This window comes from Hemicordylus capensis, chromosome 3 (genome assembly GCF_027244095.1).
Source record: "Hemicordylus capensis ecotype Gifberg chromosome 3, rHemCap1.1.pri, whole genome shotgun sequence".
Classification (NCBI taxonomy): Eukaryota; Metazoa; Chordata; class Lepidosauria; order Squamata; family Cordylidae; genus Hemicordylus; species Hemicordylus capensis.
Window position 1 is genome coordinate 232,300,591 of NC_069659.1, and position 27,855 is coordinate 232,328,445.

At 43.7% G+C, this 27,855-nt stretch overlaps 1 protein-coding gene across 11 annotated transcripts in view; it reads left to right on the top strand.

The window, feature by feature from the left end:
* COL13A1 (collagen type XIII alpha 1 chain) overlaps window positions 1-27,855 on the top strand; it is a 184,874-nt gene that overhangs the window by 114,053 nt on the left and 42,966 nt on the right. For all 11 annotated transcript variants that reach the window (XM_053304228.1, XM_053304224.1, XM_053304226.1 and 8 more), the window contains 8 exons: window positions 5,458-5,511; window positions 7,134-7,178; window positions 10,690-10,842; window positions 17,762-17,851; window positions 20,995-21,039; window positions 21,983-22,024; window positions 23,920-23,946; window positions 27,174-27,254. In XM_053304228.1, coding sequence (XP_053160203.1) covers window positions 5,458-5,511; window positions 7,134-7,178; window positions 10,690-10,842; window positions 17,762-17,851; window positions 20,995-21,039; window positions 21,983-22,024; window positions 23,920-23,946; window positions 27,174-27,254 — 537 coding nt within the window. The remainder of the gene's footprint in view (window positions 1-5,457; window positions 5,512-7,133; window positions 7,179-10,689; window positions 10,843-17,761; window positions 17,852-20,994; window positions 21,040-21,982; window positions 22,025-23,919; window positions 23,947-27,173; window positions 27,255-27,855) is intronic.

The following is a 27,855-nucleotide window of genomic DNA, read 5'->3' on the forward strand; positions in this document are numbered from 1 at the left end:
ATTACTAACTAAAAGCATAGGCTAAGAAAAGGAGACTAACAGTCACTTATGCAGTGAGAGAGAGAACCTCTCAGTTTGAAATTCAAGACAGCATGAAGAGCAGACAAACACTGTGACTCCACCCCCAAGTCAGTACACATGATACATTTAAATAGAGAAGCATGCCACATACAAATAAACTGAGACAATGTCTATGGAAAAATCCCAACAATCCCCTTCTTGTTGAGGCGATTTTCATGACCGCCAAAAAGCGGGCTAAGGGAGCCTAGCCCGCTTTTTGGTGGCCATGTGCTGCCACTGGAGCCAAGTGGCTCCCGGCAGCAAACAACCCAAACCACCCCTCCCCTTAGCCCAGGTAAGCAGACCGTATGCTGCTGCAGTGTGGCTCCACACCACGACGAGGAGACCCCTGACCGGGAGGCTAAAAAGCAGCCTCCCAGCTCGGGGGTCTCTCCAGCATGACCGGCACACTTGCGCAGGGCATGCTACCGGGGCCGTGTGGCCCCCAAACTCCCAAGCCCCCGCCGGCTTCGTGATGGAGCCGGCAGTTGTGTGGGCAGCCGCTGTGGCCACCCAGGGACGGCTGACTGATCGTCTGAGGTGAGAGCAGGCTTAGCCCACTCTCCCCACAAACCCCATCTAGGCTCTTCTCACGGATTGTGAGAAGAGCCTCATTGTCTTGTTCTTCAATTCCCTGTCCCACTTTTTGTTTTATGATGTGATGCAATCTTTTCCTTTCCTGATTGCAGCAATTTATCTGTCTCTTAATCTGGCATAACTTCAATTTTGTGTCAATCTGTAGGTTCTGGCATTTTCTCCTCTCTAGCTGCCAGTGACAATCTTTTTAGTGGAATCCCTTTATTAACTCTGCTTGAGCATTTCACCTTGTTGCATCTCAATCTCCCCTTCTTGATTGGATCTCTCTGGTTCTCTCTCAGTCTTCCCTTCTTGACTTCCCTCAGTTCTTCCCTCAGTCTTCCCTTCTTGACAGTTCACAATCATAAAACAACAATACAAATAAATAAAACATTAAAATCAATTAAAACTCTTTAAAAGTTGCTTAAAACAAAAAATTTACAATATTTAAAATTACAAAAGCTAAAAGGCCTGGTTAAAAAGATGAGTCTTCAAAGATCTTTTAAAAACCACTAGAGATAGGGAGAGTCTTATGTCAGCGGGAAGCACATTCCAAAGTCTCAGAATGACAACTGAGAAGGCCCGTCCCTGAGTGGCCACCAAATGACTTGAAGGTAGCCACAGACAGGCCTTCTGTTCTATCATAGTCTATGATTACTTGTTCGTTTTGTTACTGTGGTCGCTGTTCAGCCTTTTCACTTACTGGAAAATCCAGGTCACAGTCAGACATCACATTGGCATTTGATTTTTGCATTTCATCAAAATATGCAATATTTATTTAACATATTTCAATACCATCCAAAACTTGTGCCTCTGGGTGGTTATAAACTGTGCAATACTGCACAATTTAACAGTCTCTGTGATAGGATCAAATATTCTGTAGTTTTTGCTGCTCAGTGAGGCTCTACATACGGTAAAGTGTGGTGCCTAATCAGGCTCGGAGGAGAGAGTGGGCTTAGCCCGCTCTTCCCACACATGAGCAGAAAGCTATCCCTGGGTGGCTGGATAGGCTGCCCACACAACTACTGGCTATGTCATGGAGCCGGTAGGGGTGACGGGTATCAGGGGCCACTTGGCCCCCGTAAGTCCCAGGATTCCCTGTGTAAGTGTGGAGGGCATTCTGGGGAGACCCTTGAGACCAGGAGGCTTGTTTGAGCCTCCAGGTCAGGGGTCTCCTCATGTGTCGCCACAGCACAGAGCCGTGCCATGGTGGCCCATGATCAGTAAAATGGGGTTAGCGGAGCTAGCACTCCACTAACCTCATTTAGAGGAGGGGTTCTTAGGCAGGCTAGCCACCATTGAGCCACCGGGCTCTCCCACGAGCCGGGTGGTTCTCAGGATAGAGGGAAACCAGGCTGGGCTCCCTTAGCCCGGTTTCTCTCCATCATGAGAATAGCCTCAGTGCATATCCTATGAATATTCCTTCAGTTCTGCAATCTAATTTTCCTCTTAGTCCTTTAGGAATATATTATTGTTATTATTTATTTATTTATTCGATTTCTATACCGCCCTTCCAAAAACGGAAGAGAAATAATATTTATTTATTTATTTATTTATTTAATACATTTATATACTGCCCCAAACCAAAGTCTCCGGGCAGTTCACAATCATAAAACAGCAATACAAATAAATAAAACATTAAAATCAATTAAAACTCTTTAAAAGTTGCTTAAAACAAAAAAATTACAATATTTAAAATTACAAAAGCTAAAAGGCCTGGTTAAAAAGATGAGTCTTCAAAGATCTTTTAAAAACCACTAGAGATAGGGAGAGTCTTATGTCAGCGGGAAGCACATTCCAAAGTCTCAGAATGACAACTGAGAAGGCCCGTCCCTGAGTGGCCACCAAATGACTTGAAGGTAGCCACAGATGGGCCTCCCTGACGAACGCAGTGGACGATGGGGATCGTGCAGAAGAAGATGCTCTCTTAAATATCATGGGCCTAAGCTGTTTAGGGCTTTATAGGTTATAACCAGCACTTTGTATTTTGCCCGGAAACCTATTGGCAGCCAGTATAACTCCTGTAATATAGGAGTAATATGTTCTCTTTGAGATGACCCAGAGACCAACCTGTCTGCCACGTTCTGTACTAATTGTAGTTTCCAGACTACGTAGAAAGGCAGCCCCACATAGAGTGCATTGCCATAATCAAGTCTGGAGGTTACCAGCAAATGTACTACTGTTTTGAGATCATGAATCTAAAGAAGCAGGCGCAGCTGGCATATCAACCAAAGCTGATAAAAAGCACTTCTGGCCACTGCCTCCACCTGAGGAACCAGAGAGAGGCGTGAATCCAGAAGCACTCCCAAACTGCGTACCTGTTCCTTCTGAGGAAGTGTGACCCCCATCTAGAACAGGCAGGTCAATATCGTTTCCCAAGTAACAACCCCACACAACAAGTACTTACGTCTTGTTTCAGTCTCCGTTTGTTATCCCTCAGCCAGCCCATTACCACCTCCAGGCAGGCATTCAGGGAGGATATGCCTTCTCCTGATGAAGTTGACATGGAGAAATAGATTTGGGTGTCATCAGCATACTGATAACACCCAGCACCAAATCCCTGGATGATCTCTCCCAGCGGTTTCATGTAGATGTTAAAAAGCATTGGAGATAATATGGAGCCCTGAGGGACCCCATATAAATGCTCAAGTTTTGAAGAGCAACAGTCTCTAAGCAACACCATCTGGAATCTGCCTAAGAGGTAGGAGTGGAACTACTGCAAAGCAGTGCCTCCTACACCCAACTCCCTCAGACATTCCAGAAGGATACTATGGTCGATAGTATTGAAAGCCGCCGAGAGATCCAAAAGGACAAACAGAGTCACACTTCCTCCATCAAGTCCTAATTGGAGATCATCCATCAGGACGACCAAGGCAGTCTCCACCCCGTAGCCCGCCCGAAAACCAGTTTGAAATGGGTCTAGATAATCAGTTTAGATGTCTAGATAATATGATGGATCCCTGCTCCCAAGGGCTCGCAATCTAAAAGAAACATAAGATAGACACCAGCAACAGTCACTGGAGGTACTGTGCTGTGGGGGGATAAAGCCAGTTACTCTCCCCCTGCTAAATAAAGAGAATCACCACATTAAAAAGGTGCCTCTTTGCCAAGTAGGCATGGCTATGCATATGCTTTGTATCTAAATACTCTAATATGCTTTAAGTTAGTTTTTGTCCCATTCCACAATTCAAAGGGTGTTGTTACGCCTTTATTTATTTATTTATTTATTTATTTTTATTTTTGCATTTTTATACCGCCTTTCGTTAAAAGATAGCCCCAAGGCGGTTTACAAAAGGTGGTTTACAAAAGATAGCCCCAAGGCGGTTTAGTGTTAGTTGGAAGTCTATTCTGCAAAATAAGTTGCAGTCATTACAGCTTCTCCCCAGTATTTGTTTTCCATCCCAAGTCAAGAAACATACTACTAGACATTTCAAAGTTCTGTTCTTTCTCTCTGTCACTCCATTTTGCTCTGGAGTATAAGGTATTGTTCTCTCAAGTTTAATGCCTTGTTCATTTGAGTATTGCTCAATATCTTTCACAGTATATTCCCCACTATTATCAGTGTACAAAGTTTTAGGTTTTCTTTCAAACTTGTTGCTTACTATAACCACACATTCTTTAAGTTTTGGCAACACCTCATTTTTCTCTTTGAGTATGTAAGTGTAAGTATAGTGAGAAAAATTATCTATGAAAGTCAGGAAACAGATATTCTTTCCTGGTATCTTTATTGGGAAAGGGCCACAAATATCACTTTGAATCAAATCCAAAACCTCATTGGATTTCCTTTCTGTGGTTGATGGATATGTGCCATTTGTTGCTTTTACTTTAACACATTCAATGCATTTGACTTCAGATTTGCATGGTTTAACTTGTAGGTTTTTCAGACCTGCAAAAATCCCAACAGGATATAAATATAATAAATAAATATAACCACATTCCCATGTTATATTTATAGGGAAGAATAGAAAAGACTGGCAAATTTACTGTGGGTTTTGGTCACCAAGTTTTGCTAACTTGGCAAAGAGGCACCTTTTAATGTGGTGATTCTCTTTATTTAGCAGGGGGAGAGTAACTGGCCCTATCCACCCCCAGCACAGTACCTCCAGTGACTGTTGCTGGTGTCTGTCTTGTGTTTCTTTTTAGATTGTGAGCCCTTTGGGGACAGAGATCCATCTTATTTATTTATTATTTCTCTGTGTAAACTGCCCTGAGCCATTTTTGGAAGGGCGGTATAGAAATTGAATTAATAGATAGATAGATAGATAGATAGATAGATAGATAGATAGATGTCCATATAATCATATAAGCAAAAGCCCCCCTAAGAAGTTTAACTGTATTATGGGTTGGCACACTTAAGTGTAAAATGTAATTATCCTTTATTTTAAATTCTACCCTATCCAACCCAATACCAATGGTTTGGGTTAGGACACAACAGTTTAAAAACATGGTGGCCAACATGCTGACTAACACTATGCTTGTTTAAGGAACACAGTTTTGCTAGTGCAAGAATATCACATAGCTGTGCCAAATTTGCAAGACATATGAGGTGTGCCACAGGTTGCACACTTCATTGTTCAAGCACAAACATGTTTGTGCTGCTGCAACACTAGTCTGGAATGCAAGCTCCAGACATAGCACAAGTCATTAGCACCACAGACTCCTGCAACAGCCTTGTGCAACGGCAGCATTAGGATATTGGCCAGTACAACAACAGCAGAATAAGATTCTCAGTTAAAAAACCTATAAAGATTGAGAAATTAACATAATTTATTTTCTTATTTTATTTTCACAATTTTTAACAATGAGTTTTTCTTTCATAAGGGACCTCCAGGACTACCAGGTGTTGCAGGGCCACCAGGACCACCTGGACAGAAGGTAACAATCATCCATCACAATTGATAAAAATCAGCATGGGTGTGATCCTGGAAAAATAAAGCTGTTTTCATTATAGAATTTGAGCATGTGTTATACTTTCCTGTTTAATAAAATTCAAAAAGTGTTTAATGTTGGATCATACTCCAGGTCTACTAATAATTCTGATGGTATTGTGCTACTGTTATTTTACCAGCAATGTTATTTGCTCTGTGAATCTTTCTCACAAACCTACATGATAGGCAACCCCTTTCCCCAAGGTAACTGTAATAAAGATAGATGTCAGTTATCTGGTTATACTGTACAGTGAATTTAATTAGGGGGAAATGACTTTTAAAAGCAGCATGTGCACAGCCCTAAAGTGAATTTCAGGTTATGGTTTTGAGTGTGATGATTATGCCATTCTATGGCAGGGATGAGCAACTAGTTAATCCCCAGGGACCATAAAAGAAATATACCACAAAATGAAGGACTGAATCTAATTGCTTCTTTTAGTTGCATGCCATTAACAACTAAATTAATATAGTAGACACTAGAACACAGCTGGAGGAACAGGCTAAATTTCCTCAGGAAATAGTAATCCAACAGTGCTTTCCTTGGAAATAGTAATCCAACATTTGAATAAGCTTGAGTGAATCCCTCAGTGAAAGTCACTATGAAACACTGACACCATTATTATTTTGTGAGTGAGGTTGCTAAATTGCAGTCTGGAGATAGGGATATGTGAGCCAGCTCACACTGAGCCAGGTTTGACATTGAGCTGACCCAATTCGGTAGGTCAGAGTTAAAACCGGACTGCCCCCCCACCCCGGTTCTAAGAACCAGCTCATGGGCCAGCTTGAGGGGTATACTTGTAATGGGGAATCCAGCTCTGTCCAGTCCCTTTTGCCAATTTAAGTTTAGACCCCCACCAAAAATTGAGTGCTGTCCATAACAAGTTACTTTTTCTTGACTGCTTCCTCTGCTGCTGCTTTTGTGGCAAGTTATAATGTTGCTGTGCAGTGAAGTAATGTCATAGTTTGCCACAAAAGTGACAGTGGCAGGGGTAGGTTTCCCCATTCCCTGCCCGTCCGCCCTCCTTGATGCTGCCTCCACCTGCCACCTTCTTGCGACAGCGAGCTATAATGAAGTTATTATAGCTCACTGTGAAAGTGGCAGGTGGGGTCAGCGGCAAGGAGGGAGGGAGGGCAAGTGGGTGTTCCACCCATCCACCCACCTTGCTGCTTCTGTCGCCATCCACTGAATTTGTGATGGGTTATAATGATGTTACCATTTTCCATGCTAACATCATGCCAAAGCGGCAAGTGGAGGGAGGGAGGGCAAGCAACTGGGAGCAAGCCAGTGCCCTCCCACCTGCCTGCAGGGCACACCACAAGGCCCAGCCACCAGCCTGTGTGGGTGAAGGGTGCAGACTGGCCCTGAGTCACATGTGGCCCATGCTGTTGCCTCCTCAGCCCACTTGGTGCCCTAGGCAACTGCCTAGTTCACCTAGAGAATGTGCCAGAGCTGATTAGTAGAGCATTATTTCCATCTGCACACTTGTTTTTCACAGTTCCCAAGCTTAACAAACAATTAGAATAAAAAGCTCTTTCAATTTTTCCCCACCTCTGGATTCTGTATCTTAGGGTGAAATTGGCCTGTCAGGTCCTCCAGGACATGATGGAGAAAAGGTAAGGGGTGAGGAATTGGAAACATACTGTACATAGTATGTTGTGTTGCATTTCAGAATCTGATTTGGATGGCCAACAAAGAATAAAGAAGCATCACAATTTTAAAACAGCGATGTTATTCTCTTCTCCCTGAACAGGAATTACTATACATTCATTCATTCATACTATACATGCATTCTTTGTCATGAAATAAACAACAACAACAACAACACAAGCTTTTGATGGCTCAGTTTTGCAAAAGGTGCTTAGTGATTTTAGCCTGAACCATGGCAGCTGTTCAATATGTGCCTGTTACTAGCCATATGATATCAAAATGTTCAGTGTAGTGTTTTTTTTTTTACCAAACTAAGCCTAGAAACAGACCTCAGTACCTTGCTAGATTTATGTCACCAACAATGCAGATCCATGCCTTATCAGTTTCTCATGCCTCTGCCTCTGTCTTTACAAGGCAATATGCACAAAGGTTCTTCCAAATGCAAGGTGATCTTTGCATGCAGAAATCCTACAAACATTAACCAAGTGTTGAAAGACCTCTCTGTTTAGACTAGCTTCTTTCATTTCAGGTTGAAGGTGGCAGAAAATTGAATGTTTTAAATGTATTTTCATGTTAAAACTTTACAAGGTCCTACAGTACCGTGGGAGGCAAGAACAAAGGGATGGACTTACACATGCCTCCTCCATTCACTGCAAATATATACACACTATATCACACACATATGTTCACACAGAAAGCTGCCTTATATTAAATCAGACCATTGGTCCATCTGGGTCAATATTAAGGCTATGCACGCAAGCAGCAAAATCCAGGCTAGGGCAGCCTACCCTGGATTTGGCTGCCTGTGTGCATCACTGGGATCAAACTCGATCCCGATGCTGCCCTCGCAGGTAACATGACTTTTAACCCTGGCCTTTAGCCAAGTTTAAGGATGTGAGTATGCCTTAACCCCGGTGACAGGGTAGTATGCTCGGGCATACAGCCTAAGCATACACAGAGACCAGTGTCTAGAGCATGTAATGTGAGCATTTACAGAGATGGGTATCCCTCAATGTACCACACTCATCACACTTATGCATTGTGAAGGGAGGGACGAATGGGCAAGCGGAGGGAGGGATGATAGGCGACCGGCAATTGGGTGGTGGGGCAGGAATGGGCGACCGTTGAGTGGGTGGTGGGGCAGGAATAGGCGACCATTGAGTGGGGAGTAAGAAGGGTGACTGGCGAGCAGGGGGAGGGAAGAATGGGTTACTGGCAAGTGGGGGGGAAGAAGAAATGGCGACCGGAGGGGAGGAATGGGCAAGCGAGGGGAGCCAATGGCTGAGTGCACTGGTGCGCAGATGCTCTGTGTGGGTTCAGCTAGTTATTCAGCAAAATCCCCTGCTACCTGGGCAAAGAGGCACCTTTTAAAACTGGTGATTCTCTTTATTTAGAAGGAGGAGAGTAACTAGCCCTATCCACTCCCAGTACAGCATCCCTCCAGTGATTGTTGCTGGTATCTTTCTTACAAAATTGTGAGCCCTTTGGGAACAAGGATTCATCTTATCTATCTATCTAAACTGCTTTGGAAGCTTTTGTTGAAAAGTGGTATATAAATATTGGCGGCTAGAATGGTTCTTGCTCAGAAATGGAGATCTGCGGAAATTCCAGCAAGAGAAGAATGGTTGATGAAGGCATATGAATATGCAGAAATGGCAAAACTTACTGTATTAGTAAGAGATAGTCATATAGAAAACTTTGTAGAAGATTGGAAACCCTTTTTGCGGTATATGAAAAACAATGTGAATTTGGATTTATTAACGGGAGTTGAAATGTAAAAATAACAGTTGGGGAATTTGTTATAGTAATGAAACTAATAGATTACTATGGTGATGAAAACAAGGATTAGGACATAATAACTAGATATATAACTACGAAGAAAATATTCACATGAGAGCAAATATGGATGTTGTAGTATAACTGTGTTGAAAGATGAACTGGAAGTCACATTGATATGTAGAAAACTAATAAAAATAAAGTGCAAAAAAAATGGTACATAAATATTTGTTGTAGTTGCAGTAGTAAAATGAACTAGCTGGGCCAGGCACAGAGCATCTGAACCTCCGGCTGGCCCAACCACCTGGCCCAAGCATCCGCCACTGCCTTCTTCCCCCACCGGCCCATACACCACCTTTTACTTGCCGCCCCCACCCCCTGCCGCTTTCTGGCCGGCCGAGCACTGGCTTCTTCTCCCCCCACCTTCTTTCTGGTGGGCTGGTAGGCTTCTTCTCCCTCCTGCCACCTTCCCCCCCATTTCTGGCTGGCTGGCCCACCTGCTGCTTTCTGGCCAGCCGGGCACTGGCTTCTTCTCTTGGCCCCCACTTCTGGCCTTCTGGCTGGCTAGCTGGTGGGCAGGCCAGCTTCTTCTCTCGCCCCCTGCCCCCCGGTTTCTTGCCATCATTACCCCGCTTTCTTCACCAGCCACAGCCGCCATTTTCCTCCCTCCCACCCATCCCATGGCTATCCGGCAGCTCTCCAAAGTCTCATGAGAGCTGCCACATATGGGATTAGCCTTAGAGAATTAAATATATAGATAATATTTGAAATTTAAATCCTACGAATTCCAAGCTGTTTTTTTACTTCCATTTTGCAAGCACACAAATCAATTTTTACAGTATATATTTAATTTCTTGAACTTTCCTTTCAGTGTAATCTATACAAAATGGCTTTATCTAGTCAATGACAGGCCTCGCCTACTAGTAGGATATACATTGTGTAGACACAGTTACATACAAACATATGGTTGGTAGATTGGGTAGAAGAAGCAAAGCTCTCCCTCTGCTTTGTCCATCTACCAACACATGTGTATAAGTACTTCCATGCACATGTGCACACACATGAATCACCCCATCCAATCCCTCTCTCCACCACTTTCCTCCTTCATCTTTCCAACCATGCTTCAGTTCCACTTCCTTCCCCATCTCCTGCCATCCTTCTCTTTACCTAGAGAGGCCCCTTCCCTTTCCCCACCTGAGAAAGTCTGGTCCATGGTTTGCAGATCTAAAAACTGAAATAATGTTTTCAGAATTTTACATGGCTTTCCTTACTTCAGGGCACAATTAATAGCAGAGGAAAATTCAGCTTTCAATTTACTACTGGAGATATATTTTTAAAAGTTGAAGATGGCTGCAATATATGGAAGAGTTACATTGAGCACAGTCCAAAGAAAATTAGGCACACTTGAATGTGTTTAGATGTAGGAATAATTCTAAAATGCTACCTCAAAAGTACCATTCACTGAAATTAATAGTTTTAACTTTCAAGTAAATGCAATTAGGATTAACACTGTGCACACTGATGTAATGTGATTTAAGTGCACCTGTCTTCCTCTGAATTGCACTCATTGATATCAGTGTATCTACTTCAGAGAACAAGGCTTGGAGATTTCAACCTGTATCATGAAAATAAAAGAAAAATCAGATCCATAGACACTAGTAAATGGATCTGGAAATATTATTTTCAAAATAATTTTTGTAGGGACCACAAGGTAACCCAGGAGAGATGGGGCCTCCTGGTCCCAAAGGACCTCCTGGAAATGATGGACCTCCAGGAATGAAGGGAGAAATTGGCTCCATGGGAACTACAGGAGCAAAAGGAGAAAAGGGGGAGACTGGACAGGCTGGCTCACCAGTGAGTAAACACAATATATTTCGTAACTGTGAATTATTTGTTTGCAAATATTCACAGCAAAGAAATCTATAAGCCAAATTCTAAGTTTCAGAATCATTGTAGATATGGAAGAGAAGGTCTCCCTTCCAGCATAAGATATGTGTTCACCCCCATTGTCATTTTTCAGTTGATTTTTCTGGTTGTTGGTTAAATAAGACATAATGAGCAAATACAAGATGAATTAATAATAGCGGATAAGAAGCTTTTAAGCCTTACATTTCTTAAAGTAATTGGCTTGAGGATCATCTGTATTTTGTATTTCCAAAAGGTTGTTAATAAAGTTTATAATTACAATTCATACTGATTTCTGAAAAAGAGGTATGGGCCTTAGCCTAGATATGTACATGACATTCAGTGCCCATGGACTTCCAATTTAATAATATAAAGTGTCCGCCTATTTTCTCTGCTTCTGGGGAACAGGTATATCACTGACACTAGCTAAAGTCAAAATGTATGGAAAGGCTTAGGCTGTGCCAATGACATTACTGAGAACCTTAAGAACAGTATGACCACCTGACATGACCAGTCTAGTTCCAGGTTGCTGTAGGCCCCATGAAATATCTTAACTGAGGGCTGCAGAGTTGAATCCCTCTACCATTTTTGGCCATTTCCACTCCACACTCCTATATTCCTGTAATTGCATTCTTTTATCTTAGTGGTTATCTGGTATCCTTCACAACATGAGCTTTGCGCCTATGCAATAGGCTCCGTGGAAAGATTCACAAGCTCCTCAAAGTGCTCTGAAGGTCTGCCCTCTGCACGCAGAGTGCGCTTGGCTTTTTTTGGTGGCACAGCACTTTCTTGCTCAGTTCTTTCTTGACCGCTGTTGCAAGTACTTCGCTTCTGGGTTGTGCTAGGTTCCTGAAACACAATAGTTTAACAGTTTGCTCTTTAGTTTGTTTCCTTACTTTGGGGCATTTTTGAGTACACTTTGCCTCACAGATTGGACTGGTTTGCCCTCTTTTTGGTCCAATAGACTCTTTAAAAAATCATTTCTCCTGTCACGGGACCCTTCCCTCTTCCAACAAACACAACCTCTGTTTGCTTTGCCTTAGAGAGGATCACAATGTCTGCACCTGCAACATTTGCTTATCTTTTTCTAAGCAAACTAGAAGAGGCAAGGAATTGCATTTAAGGGCTGCCCTATACAAACAGGCTCTACGCCCTCCAACCCCAATGTCATGGTCTCTGCTACTGTCAACGTTGTTGAAGCAGAGTTTGACTCTGAGGTCTTCACCACTGAATACTGTGCAAGGTGCTTTTAAGAAACCTCAAGATGTTCCAAAAGATAGCTGTCATAAGCACCACAATAACTGCAAACTCCAAGAGGACAATTCTGTGCCCCAAACAAAGCACTGTAAGTCTTCATCAACACAGACTTTGATGACGCAGTGATCGGCCTTGGCAGCCTCTCATAAGTCTACCCTTTCAACATCCTTGACAATGAGCTGTACGTTGCCCTCAACATAGATTCATCCATCAACATCGACTCATTCATCATGTTTGACATCTGTTCATTGACCGTGTACAACGTCTATGCCAATGACACCGGTCTTAGTTCAAACACAGTCTCCACCCATGGTTCAGGTTGTCCACTCTCGCTCATCGTCTTCTCCATAAATTGCCGAAATGGCTTCTTCAGATTGTCCTTCAACCTCAATCGTAACAATCTTAACGCTGGTGTTGGTCCAGACGTTAGCCTCAATGTCAACCCTACCAGCCAGCAATTTCAGAGTCCAACCCTCATCTACTTCAATTCCGATACCGGTGCCAAGTGAGCCTGTGTTGCCTGAAGATCAGTTCTCTCATTCATCAATCTCCACAACACCTGCCTTCAGGAACCAAATTTTGTCAATGCCATCCATATCGAAAGATTTCCCTCTGCTACATGAGATCGATTCCATCCTTGGATCCCCGATGACAACACCTTTTGGATTGACTTTTAAGGGTTTTTCCTTATGTGGACTCGACATTGATGAAGAGGCTGCATCCAGCACTCTGCCTAATCCTAAGACATCTTCTACCTCACCAGTGAGAGCAACTCCAGCATGCTCTCCCTCTTATTTCTCTACTTACCCCTGAAAGGGATGGCTGCACTTCTCACTCAGTACATACTCTCCTTACAGGAGGAAGATGGATTATTGGTGCTCTCTAGGTGCTCTTGATCCTGAGTACATCAATAGGATGGGAAGGTTCAAAGACCTTCTTTACACACCTTGCTGGTGTCTATCTTGTTTCTTTTTTAGATTGTGAGCCCTTTGGGGACAGGTAGCCATTTTATTAATTTATTTTAAGGAGTTGCTTTCAAAGTCTGCAAATATTATGCACCAACATCTAAGCATATCTAAACACCTCATGGAGATGGAATCTCACACGTTAGCCAGAGCCATTTCTCTCCGTAGGCACACTTGGCCCCATTCTTCATCTCTCCAGCCAGATATGAGGGACAAGATAGAAGATCTCCCCTTTGATGGAGAAGGTTTATTTAGCTCCCAGATTGACAAAGCAATGGGGCAGATGGAAAAGTCAAAATTCACAGTCAACACCTTCACTTCTTCCACTCCACAATCACTATCTCAAACGTTCAATAAATATGACAGACTAGGTTTCAGTATAACAGATCTGAGTGCAAAGATTACCAGAAACCCTTCCAATATATGCAGAGGCACTCCTTCCCCCCAAAACCAAGATAGATTCAAAAGACCAAACATCAGGAACAATCGAAGCAGAATCTTTGACTACCCAGACCCCTTGCCCATCAGAACTTCTACACCCATCACACTTGCCCCATTCCTAACACCCTGGGACCGGTACCATATCACATCCAACGCCTCAGTCCTATCATCTCCACTGGCTGTGCCATCGAATTTCGTACCCTTCCCTCCTTCCTGGGGAGAAAAAACACCCACACAACTCCTACCTGGTTAACAGAAGTTCAAAAGCTCTTCTCCAAAGGGGCAATAGAGCCTATTTATATATTTATTTGATATGTATACTGCCCTTCCAAAAATGGCTCAGGGACATTTTCTCAGAAGGACCAATGGGCAGGGTTCTATTCCAGGTCTCGAAAAGGGGTGGTGGTTTCTGTCCTATACTAGATTTATGCTCCCTCAACAGTTTTATCCACACATGGAAATTCCAGATGCTTACTCTGCAGCAATTGCTTCCTCTCCTAGCAGAGGAAGAATGGTTTGCTACTCTAAACCTCAAAGATGCCTACACTGAGGTCTAGAATATGTCCATGACAATGGAAATTCCCACAATTCATGATGGGAGGTCAGATTTTTCAAAGCACAGTCCTTCCTTGTGATCTCTCTACAGCTCCATGAATCTTCACAAAATGTGTGAAGGCTGTTATTGCCCATCTGAGAACACAAGGCATTTCAGTCTTCCTATAACTGGATGATTGGCTGATCACCTCAACCAACAGAGACTCTCTGATCAATCAATCAAATCAAATCAGTCCTCTCATTTCTGGAAGACCTCGGCATCCAAATCAATTGGGAAAAGACCAGCCTACAACCCCAGAGATCTCTTCTGTACATGGGCTCAATTCTGAACACAGAAGCAAAGTTAGCCTTCCTCTCAGAGGAAAGGAGACTCTCAATTGTCAATATAATTCACTCTCTCAGATCCAATCCCATCCAAGACGCACAGAGCACCCAGCACCTCTTGGGTTTAATGGCATCCTGCACAGCTACTGTAAGATATGCCAGAATGTATATGCAACACCTCCAAATGTGGTTCCTGTCAAAGTTCAAGCCAAACATTGACAGTCAACAGATGCACCTCTTAGTACTTCAAATGGTATTGGATTCACCTCTCTGGTGGACTCTGCCCTTACTGACTCTACCGGAGAATCTCACGGTGGGCATCTTATTTCACTCTCCTACTCCTACAGTGACTGTGACAATCGATGCTTCCATAAAGGGACGGGTCGCTCATTGTGCGGGTCTGAATGCACAAGGTTTGTGGAACCATCAACAGTGTTCCTACATATAAATTTTCTAGAACTTCTGGCTGTTCTCTTGGCCCTAAAATAGTTTTTCCCACTTTTAACCAGCAAGATTATCCAAATGCTCCTGGACAACATAATGATTGTGTACGTCAACCGCCAGGGCAGCACAGTCTCCAAATCCCTCTGCAATCTACCCATTCAACTTTGGGACTGGTGAATACATAATCAAATCTACCCTCTGGTGCTCCATGTAAAAGGCACCAAAAACACTCTGACAGACAATGAGGCTATTCACACGATTGTAGAAAATCGGGTTAGCCTCCACTAGCCCGATTTTCTACAATCGTGAGAACCACCGGGCTCGGCTGCAAGCCCGGTGGTCTTGAGCGGGTAATCCACTCAAGTAGCCTGCCCCTTAAACTGGGTTTGCGGAGTGAGTACTCTGCAAACCTGGTTTTTGGGATTGTGAGTAGCCATGGTGCAGCTCCACGCCACGGCTACTCACGAGTAGACTCCCGGCTTGAGGGTCTCCCCAGTATGCCCTGCGAACTCGCACAGGGCATACTGGAGCTTCTGGGGGCCACATGGCCCCCAAACTCCCCAGCCCCCGCTGGCTCCATCATGATCCGGCTGCCCAGGGCTCCCACCCTGCTCATGTGCGGGGAGAGTGGGCTTAGCCCACTCTCCCTGCTTAGCTTTACAAACCGGGTCTCACTAATCATGAGACCCGGCTCAATCTCAGCAGAGAAACAGACCTGGCCTGTCAATATGAATGGGAGATCAATCAAGATGTACTTTTCAATCTCTTCCTTCATTGGGGGACTCCCCAAGTGGACCTCTTTGCTACACTGCACAAGAAAAAGTGTCCCCTTTTCTGCTCAAGGGCTGGAGGGGGGAAAGGGCTTTTCAAATCCCCTGGGATAACCTTGTGTTCTTAACTCTTTCCACCCTCTTTCAACCCTGTCTTATCTAGGGTTCAGAGCAAGATTCCTCATCACAAAACACAGTGCATCATATTCACACCATGGTGGCTGAGACAGCTTTGATTCCCTCTCCTCCTTCAACTGTCTCAAGGATCCCACCTTCTCTTCCATCAGCATTCCAACCTCCTATCCCAGGACAAGGGCAAGTTCCTTCATCACAGCCTGCAGACTTTGAACATGACTGCTTGGAAGCTGAACTTCTAGATAACATTGTGCTTCATGAAAGGAAGGCTTCTACAACTATAGAACAATGCAACTATAGCTGCAAGTGGAAAAATTTACAATTTATGCAAAGTCCAAGGGGTTTGAAACATTTACTGCCTCTGTACCTTAAGTCCTTCTCTACCTTACTTCCAGAAATGCTCAGGCCTTTTAAACTCATCTGTTAAAGTCCATATGTTGGCCCTGTCTGCAGTACATGCAAACTGAGATTCTAAGACCCTGTTCTCCCACCCTGACTGTAAAATATTTCTTAAGGGAGTGGATAACCTCTTTCTGCCAATTAAAAAGCCAGTTGAGTCTTGGAGTCTCTCCCTATTGCTCCCAACTCTCACTGAGGCCCCATTTGAACCTCCTATCCTCAGTGTCTATTAAGCTGCTCTCCTTAAAGACAGGCTTTCTCATTGGTTTTACTACCACTAGGAAAGTCAGAGAACTCACTGCCTTAAGAATTGATATCCTTTTCACTGTCTTCTTTCCCAGTAAGGAAATGAGAACTGACCCTGCTTTCCTACTACCGAAGGTAGTCTCCAACTTCCACATTAACCAAGATATCTGTCATATTAATATATTATCTTACCAACCTTTTTAATGAACCCAGTTTCACAGCTGGAATGCTTTCTACATTCCTTGGATGTCCGCAGAGCACTCTTCTATATAGACAGCTCTAGAGACTTTAGGAAGTCCAATAGACTCTTTGTAACCTTCATATGTGATCACAAGGGTGAGCCTGTATATAGCCAAAGACTTTCTGAATGGCTGGTTCAGCTTATCTTCACTTGCTATGAGAAACAAGGAGTAAAACCCCTACCACTATTAAAGCTCATTCTACCAGAGCCATGACCACCTCGGCAGCTCACCTGTCCAGCATTAATTTCTCTGACATTTGTAAAGCCACTACTTGGTCCACCTACGTATTCTTTGTGAAGCATTATACCTTAGACATCTGTTCTGCAGCTGAGGCTAGTTTTGGGCAAGTGGTACTAAAGAAAGTCCTCTAACTTAACATCCTTGGGCCCACCTCCTCTTAAGGGAGCGCGTTAATTGCCCTCATTGGGATACTAGATCACCACTAAGATAAACAGATTGCTTACCTGTAACTTTTGATCTTTTGGTGATCCGGTATCATTCACAACAACCACCCAGCCTTATGGGTGTACTTACCATACTTACCTGCTTACTGTCTAGTGAACTGAATTCTACACAGCAGCCATTCAGGAACTGAGCAGGAAAGTACTCCGCTGCCAAAAATACTGAGTGTGCTCTGTGCATGAAGGGTGGAGCTTCAGAGCACTTCAAGGAGCTTGTGAATCCTTCTGTGGGAACTATTGCACAGGTGCAAAGCCCACATTGTGAATGATACCGTATCACCAAAAGATCAAAAGTTATAGGTAAGCAACCTGCTTTTCTCTCTACACCTGCTGTTTCTGTTGAATTAATGTCTCCATTCTACCTTTCTCAGTCCTGTGAAGAAGGAGGAAGAACTTGTTTGGTTCCCAACAATGGCCAACTGTAGTCTTTAACAAGGAACTAGAAAGGCACTGAAGAGAATAATGTGGCAGAGAAATAAACTTTCTGCAGAGAGTGTTGTTTTGAACTCCTCGCCAGTACTGAAATTAGTTTTCCAGACATCTGGATGCCAATACTGGTCTAATGAACACTTCTTCATCCCTTGCAGTTTAGTATTCAAACAATAACAAAAATTATTCTTCCTCTGTAGGGTTTAGATGGCCCAGCTGGAGAAAAAGGTGATCAAGGGATACCAGGACCTCTAGGACTAACAGGTCCAATTGGACTTCCAGGTTTTACCGTAAGCAATCCAAAGAGCATACTATTTTTTTAAAAAGTAAACACATGAAGGGAGCATCACAAAACACTACATGCTATTGAAAACCTGTTTTGAGCAGCAGTGTAGCTCTAACTGAGCAAATAGGTTCAAAGAACCTGGGCCCCCCCAGCTCCTGAGGGCCCTCCAGCTCCACCCCTCCCTATTTTCTTCATTATCTCCCTCACTCTGAGGGGCCACCAAAGGGAGGGGTGAACACGGGCCCCCTCTCCCCTAGCTACGCCCTTGGTTTTGAGGGTTTTTAAAAAGATGTGTATTTTAATATATGATGTTTTATGGAAGCCATCTTCAAATAAAACCTTTTTTTTTCACTTAAAGGCTAGAATTGCACATTTTTTATGCAGCCCAGTGAAATTTGTTTGCAGGACTAGCCAAGAGAAGATGCTTATCCATTTTAAAACAATATTTTATTATAATACTTAGCATTTTTCTATAGCATCTTTCATGAGTTCAAAGTGCTTCATGTACATTCTTTCCAGTGGCCACTCAAAACCTCTGTGTGCCTGAATCAACACTTCAAATGCCACCCCCTCCCACACACACCCAAGGGAGGAGAGCTGGTCTTGTGGTAGCAAGCATGACTTGTCCTCTTAACTAAGCAGGGTCCGCCCTGGTTGCATATGAATGGGAGACTTGATGTGTGAGCACTATAACATATTCCCCTTTGGGGATGGAGCTGCTCTGGGAAGAGCATCTAGGCTCCAGGTTCCCTCCCTGGCATCTCCAAGATAGGGCTGAGAGAGATTCCTGCCTGCAGCCTTGGAGAAGCTGCTGCCGGTCTGTGAAGACAATACTGAGCTAGATGGACCAATGGTCTGACTCAGTATATGGCAGCTTCCTTTGTTGCTGTGTTCCTAAGGCAGCTTCCCATGTTCCTTCCCCTCCTTCCCTTTTTAAAAAGTGCTATTAGGAGGGAATGTTGCCACCTCACTGGTGACCCAATATTCTGCTGTCTATGGCAACCCCTCACCTTCCCTCACAGAACAGCCGCCTTTGATTATCAATCTCAGTATCTTCAACCCTATATGAGAGGGAAATATTATTATCAAAATACTGCAGCTGTAGGGGATAAGCAATGGCAGGGAGGCTGAGAAAACAGTTGTTTGTCTAACACCATTTAGAGACTTTGTGGCTGAGGTTTGAACCAGGGACTACCAATATGACACTTCCCATCATTAGTCACACTGCGGATACTGCAGGAAGCAGCAGCACCTCAGCTTTAACATTCCATCGAAAGCTAGTCTGTGCTGCTTCCTCGATAAACATGCTGCTAACACCACCACCCTTTGGATATTTTCTAAGCAAAGAAATTAACAAATGCAACATATGCAACAAATTAACTGAGGAAAAAGTGAGGGGTGTGTGTGTGCACACGTTCAAACTTATGTCTGGGGTAAAGTGAGTTCTATTCAGCTGAGTACAGGAAATGCACAATTTCTGGTGCATCATCATTGTGTGTCTCTAATGGCTGTTGCTGTGCTCTCCTTTGGACTTCTTTAAAAGACTGTAAGCCCTTTAGGAACTTAGGAACATAGGAAGCTGCCGTATACTGAGTCAGACCATAGCTCCATCTAGCTCAGTGTTGCCTACACAGACTGGCAGTAGCTTTTCCAACGTTGCAGGCAGGAGTCTCACGCAGCCAGGCGCAGCTCGAGAACACGCCTCCAGGGGGGCGGCAGGCGGCTTCTTTAACTGTAAACGGAGCCGGTGCTCCATGCCACCCAGCAGCCCCCGTGGCGGGGAATCGCCTCCGCCACTCACCTGGCTCCCACGAAGGCGAGCTCCCGCCAGCAGCCAGGTGAGTGGTGGAGGCGATTCCCCACCGCGGGGGCTGCTGGGCGGCACGGAGCACCGGCTCCGTTTACAGTTAAAGAAGCTGCCTGCCGCCTCCCTGCCCCCGGAGGTGAGTTCACGAGCCGCCCCTGCTCTCAGCCCTATCTTGGAGATGCCAGGAAGGGAACCTGGAACCTTCTTCATGCAGGCATGCGGGTGATCTTCCCAGAGCGGCCCCATTCCCTGAGGGGAATATCTTACAGTGCTCATGCAAGTAGTCTCCCATTCAAATACAACCAGGGTAGACCCTGCTAAGCATTTTCTCACATTTTTTCCTATGTAAACGGAGAACTTCTTTTGCTGAAAAGTGGATAATAATAATGGATGACATTTGACGCAGTGAAACATGGGTATTAGCAAGCCAAAGGAGCTGCTGGGCACATAAAAGGCAGGGGCGTAACTATAATAGGGCAAGGGGAGACAGTTGTCTGGGGGCCCACTGCCTTGGGGGCCCCCCAGAGGCAAGTCACATGACTGACTCCCCCACCTGCGCACCCGCCCGGGCTTCCTTCAGTTGTATTCATCCTCACATCCAATTGATGTGAGTGTTAAGACCTGGAGCTACCAGAACAGCATGTCTTTCTCTAGTACCATTAAATGTCTTGCATTGTCCACAATTTACAAAACCTTTAAAAAAATAATTTAGGATGATGTTCTATTGTGGCACATAGGTTGTGTGTGTGTGTGTGCGTGCGTGTGTGTGTAAATTTTACTATGCTTTTTGTTACCACTATTCCACCTCATCTAAGATTTCTTTACTTCATGAGCTGAGCTTCAGTGAGGTGGGGGGGGCTATTTCAAAATCTTGTCTCAGGGCCCACTCCAACCTTGCTACGCCCCTGATAAAAGGCAGTCCCTAAATTGTTTCAAAACTCCTTAAAACAGCACATGCTTGCTCCACACTGCTTTTATGAGGAAAATTTCTCAAAGTAGTCCCACTGAAATCAAAAGGACAAGTTAGACATACTTTGTCAACAAGGTTGACCATTAACAATAATAATAGGTTTTTAAAGAGTTCAAACCATTGGGTTTGAACTCTTTAGGACATTGTTCTGTCTTGATTTCTAACAAAATCAAGACATCTGACAGTGCCAGTTTAAACAGCCTGTGGTACTTTTCAGAGTAGAATGAAGGTGAACCCTGCTTTTGATTGGATGCTGTTCTATGTACTGTTCAGCTTAGCTTTCTAAAAGTTGCTTAATAATATAATGATCAAGCAAGAGGTCTTTTAGCTGGTGCTGAGATTCACATTCTAATGCTTATTGAATTTACAGGGAGAGAAGGGAGAGCCTGGTGCAAAAGGAGACACCGGAGATTCAGTAAGTTATTACTTTACAAATTACCCACAAATTAAATTTTAATTTTAACACTGTCATAGCCCCCAGGGCTTCTTAGGCTGTGCATCTTAAAACTGCCTACTCTGAAATCATTTCACTGAAGTAAAGACCAACTTAGGATGATGGTAACTAACATGTGTTTAAGTACAAATCTGCCTCACATAGGAAATGGGTAATCTATTTTTACAGGAAAAGGGATACACGTGAGAAGTGCAGAATCCTCTCCCCACCCATAGTTTACCTTCTTTCCACTCGTCTCCCCAACACTTTTTCCCTCAGCCAAATACACTTCTGGTATGGAATTTGGCTGAGGAGAAATGCGCCTAGGGGAACAGCCTGCAAGAAGGTAAGCTGCAGTCATGGGAAGAATTCTTCATGCCTCGTGACCTCAGCCCTTTTGTTGTTAAAAAAGCTTACCCTTCTGGTTGGGTATCTGGTTGGGGCAGATCCTTTTAGGCTGCAATCCTAAGCACACTTAAAGGAGTTAGGTCCCACTACACTCAGTGGGACTTACTTCTTAGTAATATTATTGGAATCAGGATGCTCATTTCAATTATGCCAAGGCCATTCATATCTCCCATGCACCTAGCTGTCTGGAATTTGTGTACAATGCTTTTTTTGCAATGTTATTGTGGCAATGACATCTGTTTTTCTGTTTGGATTAAGACAAAATGGCGATGATATACTCAGACTTCAGTTCTTCAAACAAGAATACTCATTTTCCCCTCCTTTCCTCTCTCCTGTCTTTGGATTGGTTACTTCAGCTGTAGTTACTGTTGTTTCCAGCTGCTTTAAATAGAGTATTGATAATGGTGTTTGAACATTGGAACGCATTTGCTCAATTTTGGAAGATCTGTTGTTTATTTTATTCTGTTTCATGCATTAAAGTGGTTTTAAAAAACTTGTTTTCTGTTTTGGGTTTTAGATAACTGGGCCACCAGGGCCTCAAGGTCCACCAGGAACACCAGTAAGTCCTCTTGGTAATATAATGTACACTGTAAAGATAGGGCAATTATACTGCTTTTGCTTTGGTTATATGCTACAATAGGTTTTGGGCTTACCATAAATATAGCTAGTTCTTTTGGTTGTTTCATATGGAAACATTAAGGCACCCATTTCCAAGAGGACTGGTTAAAATAACTTGAGTGGTGGGAGATCTGGTGTGCTTTTTATAGGTTTTAGAGCCCAAGAAAAGGACTGGAGAGTTGAGCAGGAAGTTTAGAAATAATTCTGCTAATCCAGTTTGCCACATTCATCCACAGCTGAGTTGTTTGCAGACATATTTATAATCTAACAAAATTAACCTCTAAAAGCATACCAACAATATGTAGAAATTGCAGCCTTAACAATAGGCTTTGGGACGTATTCCCTGCAGAAATAAGTCTCTTCATCTCTGACAGCTTCTAAAAGGGCTGCTAAGACACAAATATCAATCCAGGCTTTTAAGTAGACTTATAGAATCTATCATTATTTTAAGTTGTTTTAATATTTAATGCTTTAGTGTTGTAATTAATTTCTTGTAAACTGCCCAGAGACACGGGTTTGGAGCAAGTTTGGAGTATATAAATATGCCCTATAAATAAAATCAAACAGCACTAAAATTAAACATAGCAAAAAGCTACAGATAAAAGCCACATGTACAGATTCCACAATTTTCCCTCTTGCTCCTATTGATTGGGTCAAAGCACTCTACAGTTCTTTCCAACAGTTCCTGTTCATAAATAACCACGTGTGAACACATAGGGCCAGATAGATGTTGAGGCTGTTCTCACAAGCAGCCCATCCCAGGCTAGGGCAGCCTGGCCTGGGTTGGGCTGCTCGTGTGCAGAGCCGTGATTGAGCCTGATCTCAGCACTGCCTTGGCTGCAAGCCACACTTTGAATCCTGGCCTTTTTCCCAGGGTTAGAGTACACGAGCACGCCCTCCACCCAGATCCCAGGGCAGGGGTTGTGTGTGTCTAGTTGAGCCTAGAGCACCCGACTCATGGGGGAATCTCCCATTATGGGATTCCTGGAGGCCAGGACTTGTTTTCCTGACTGCCAGGGATCCACACTGTCAGGAGTGGCATGGATTGTGTGGGCGTGCAGCAGTGTGCCAATGAAAACAGCAACCACTGTCTGGGGGAAGGTAGGTCAAACCCTGCCTTCCCCTCATACTCGCCCTAGCCACCAGGGATGTTGATCCTAAGAACAGCCTTATTATATGCAGATTCATGTAAGGAAACTCCCACAGTAGTTTTTTTTTTTAATGAAAAATAGTCTTAGGAAGCTGCAGTTTTTGAGCAGAGTAGTGGAGCAGGGAGGGCTGCTTAACTCCTTGCCTATTGGCTCAAAACTGCCCCGCCATTAGGTTCCAGATGTGTATTTACAAGGACTTATCATTTTTTAAAAAACTGACAGGACTCGATTACATATATGTGCATGTAATTTCTAGTGTCCTTGGATTCAGGAGTGAAAGACTGGGTCAATAAGCAATGTAAAGGATCAACACTGCTGTATCAAACAGCACTGCCTTTCTAAAAGGCTTTTTAATTTACCTGCATAAAATAAAATTACCACATTATTGTATATATACAAATTAATTAAAATGTTTCTAAGGGATATGATGAACAGTATAAATCAACAAGAAAAACTTTGTACATCATTACTGATGTACTACAGCTGTTTCTATAGATAGCAACAGTGAGGACACAAGCAAACAGAACATAGTAGCATCTATCATAACTTTGTAAATGAACTCTTATTCGGCTGTTAGCTAGAGAAGATGTAAGAGGAGAATGACAGGAGTATAGCAGCCAGAATCCAAAGATCTGAGCTACAAGAATGATTTGTCTTCTTTTATTGTTTTTTTTTTCAAATACAGGGTCTCCAAGGTCTTCCAGGACCTAAGGTAAGTCTGCAGGGTGATCATGTTGGGTCAAATTTTGCACTTTTAAAGGAAATGTGTAGGATGGTTAGTGGCTTTGCTCTGGAGGCTACTGGCTTTGCATAATTTAGAGTTTCTCCAAACATGGCAGCATGGGGGGGAAAGAAACCCTATCATTATATGTTAAGTAATTTAATTTAATTTAATTCTTCAAATTGTCATACCGCCCCAAACTTCTGTCTCTGGGTGGTTTACAACATAAAACAGATTAAAAATAAAAACCTTCAAACAATTTAAAACCACAGTCCAGTTAAAAGGTTTGTGCACAAACAAACCTCTCCAGATGATCTCAATGGGCGGTGGGGGTCATGGCGAAAAAGATGTTCTCTTAAATACGCAAGGCCTAAGCTGTTTAGGATTTTACAGGTTATAACCAACACCCTGTATTTTGCCCAGAAACCTATTGGTAGCCAGTGTAGCTCTTTTAGTATAGGTATAATATGGTCTCTCCATATTAATCTCAAGATGACCCGGAGACCAACTTGGCTGCCACATTCTGTACCAACTGCAGTTTCGGGATTATGTGCAAAGGCAGACCCACACAGAGTGCTTTTCAGTAGTCATGTCTGGAAGTTACCAGCATATGTACCACTGTTCTAAGGTAGTTTATCTCAAGAAATGGACACAGTTGGCCTATCAGCAGAAACTGATAGAAAGCACCTCCGGCCATCACCTCAACCTGGGATACCAGGGAAAGGTTTAGATCCAGAAGGACCCCCATACTGTGTACCTGTTCCTTTTGGGGAAGTGTGACCCTATCTGGAACAGCAGATCAAAATCATTCCCGAGTTCCGAAAGTAGCTCCATCTTATCTGAATTCAGTCTCAGTTTGTTATCCCTCATCCAGCTGATCACTGCCTCCAGGCAGGCATTTAAGGAGGTTATACTGATGATGTTGACATGGAGAAAGATATTTGGGTGTCATCAGCATATTGATAATACCCTGCACTAAATCTCCTGATGATCTCTCCCAGAGGTTCCAGGCAGATGTTAAAAAGCATTGGGGACAATATGGAGCCCGGGGGGATACCATAAAAAATACTTTGAAGAGCAAAACTCTCCAAGGGACACCATCTGGAATCTGCCCAAGAAGTAGGAGCAGAAACACTGCAAAGCAGTGCCTCCCACCCACAACCGCTTCATATCCTCCAGAAGGATACTATGGTTGATAGTATTGAAAGCCACTGAGAAATTCAAAACGACCAACTCCTTCTGTCAATTCCTAATTGGAGATCATCCATCAGGCTGACTAAGGAAGTCTCCACCCCACAGCCCGCCCAAAGGACAGTTTGAAATGGGTTTAGAAAATCAGTTTCCTCCAAGACTACCTGGAACTGGGAGGCCACCTAGCCTCCCAGGCAAGGCTCAATTACCTTGCCCAGCCACGAAAGATTGGAGTTGCTTGACTCTGAGAGATCCAAAGCAGGCTTCTTCAGAAAAGGTCTAATGATTGCCTCCTTAAGGCAAGGAATCATCCTGCCCTCCCTTAGAGAAACATCTATAATATTTACCAGGCCTTCTTCAACATCCCCCTTACCAGATAGTATAAGCCATGCTGGATAAGGGTCAAGAGAACAGGTGGTAGGCTGCACCGTTCCAAGCACTTTATCCACATCCTCAAGAGTCTCAAATGGAAACTGATCCAGCCTCACCACATAAGAGGAGCTTCTGGGCACCTCAGCATTATAGGAACATAGGAAGCTGCCATATACTGAGTCAGACCATTGGTCCATCTAGCTAAGTATTGTCCACACAGACTTGTTAGACACTGCAGTAATTGTGGGGTCTGAGTCTAAGTTGGTCCGAATATGAGAGATTTTATCCACAAAGCACTCATTCAAAACATCACCGTGGGTAACTGATGGTTCCAAATTCTGATTCAAGGGAGGAGGAGTACTTACTAGCCTTCCCACAACCCTAAACAACATCTTTGCCTGAGCAAAGATCTTCAAATGCTCTCTACGTTGTAATCTATTGGATTTGAGTTGAATCTTTCTCCACTTATGCTCCATTGCAGTCTTGCTTTAGCCCCCATAGCTCTTCTGTGTATCAAGGGGCCAGTTTGAAGCAGGTCAGAAAGGACACTTAGGAGCAATCATGTCTATTGCCCTGGTGAGTATGTTATTCCAATCCTCCACCAGGGCATTAACAGGATCACCAGCAGAGCAACACTAAATCCTTCCAAAGCTTCTTGGAATCCTATTGGATCCAATAACCTCCTTGGGCGAACTATCCTAATAGGCTCTTCACCCCTCCAAAAGTGGGATGTGGTTGTAAGTCCAACCTTAACCAGATGGTAGTCTGTTCATGACAATGAGGAAATCACAGGAGTCCCCACCCACAGAACATCACCCTAATCAGAAGAAAGACCAGATAAAGTGTGTGACCAGAAACATTAATCAGTCCTGAGACTGCTTGGGATAGGCCCATAGTTGTTATTGCCACTATAAACACCTGAGCTCCCATAAAATCTATTTACAGGTGGCCCTCATTATTCTCGCGGGTTCCGTTTTTGCCTGTAGGCACAAATATGGAAACCGTGAATAATGAAACCTTGAATCAATGGGAATTGGGGTTTAGGTTCCTTGACTTTAAAAAAGGTCCAAAAAAGCAGAAATAAAGAGCATAAAGCATAATAACTTGTTCTCCAGGCCTCCAGCTCTCCAGAACCCTTCCCCACCCACACTGCAAACATTAAAAATCCTCCAAATTCTTGAGAATTTAAAAAAAAATATTTGTGGGGAAAATCTTTTTAAAAGACCCACAAAATGACACCCTGCTGCAAAATGGTGGCCAGAAATGACATCAGAAGTCATTTCTGGCCGCCCAAGAACCACAAATAGGTGCATTTTCCCTATTTTTTAAACCTGCGGATAAAGAAACTGGGCCCCAATTCCATATACATGAAACTGCAAGTGCTGGGACTGCGAATAATGAGGGCCACCTGTATTTATGATAGAGCTGATTCTCCTGTCACTTTCATTGGTGTACACTATGAATATATTCTGTGAAACTCAGTTGAACAACTTGTGCTCTCTCTTATTGTGAGGGTGAAATTGGGTGCAAAATGTTATTTGATCATTGCTTCTTGGGTGCCTTTGCATCTTGGGTGCTTTTGCTATGTAATTAAAGTTTGTGTAGAAACATTCCTGTTAAATGTTGGTTTTTCTCCTGATGTATCTTTTCTTTAGGGGGAAGCAGGCATTGATGGAATGAAAGGTGGAAAGGGTTCCCAGGGTGAGAAAGGAGACAGAGGTCCTCTGGGATTGCCCGTAAGTATCTAGAAAGCAAGGAGAACTCCAGAGACCTTTCTTAATTCAAGTTGTAATCCCAAAATAAGAAAAGATATATTATATTGTTTCTCCTGGGTGTGCCTTGGAATGTGCGTCCCAGCGCCCAGCTGATTGGCTGGGCAGCGGATGCGCCTGATTGGCTGAGGCGCACCCAGGAGGACTGGTCGCCACTACGGCGGGCCTGGTCATGGAGGCCAGAGGTGGTGGCGGGCCCGGCCCAGACACGGAGACAAGGCCCAGGATGGGGGGAAGAAAGTGCGGGTGGAGAGGAGAGGCAGCTGGGCCCGGAAGCGGAAACTGGGGCAGAAGGTGGGGGGAAAAAGGTAACCGCCAGCCCCAAAGAGCTCATAGATGCTGTGTGCGGGGTTGGCTAGTTTAACACTATTACCCATGAAATATTACACAGGGGAAGATGTCAAACTACAACATTGTGAAGCATCTGAAGCGGTAAACATTGTCTTGAACTTGAAAATTCTGGTCACTCAAGCAACTTCCCCTAAAATTTGATTGCTTGAGAAGTACTGACAAGAAGACACACACACACACACACACACACACACACACACTGGTTACAGGACAT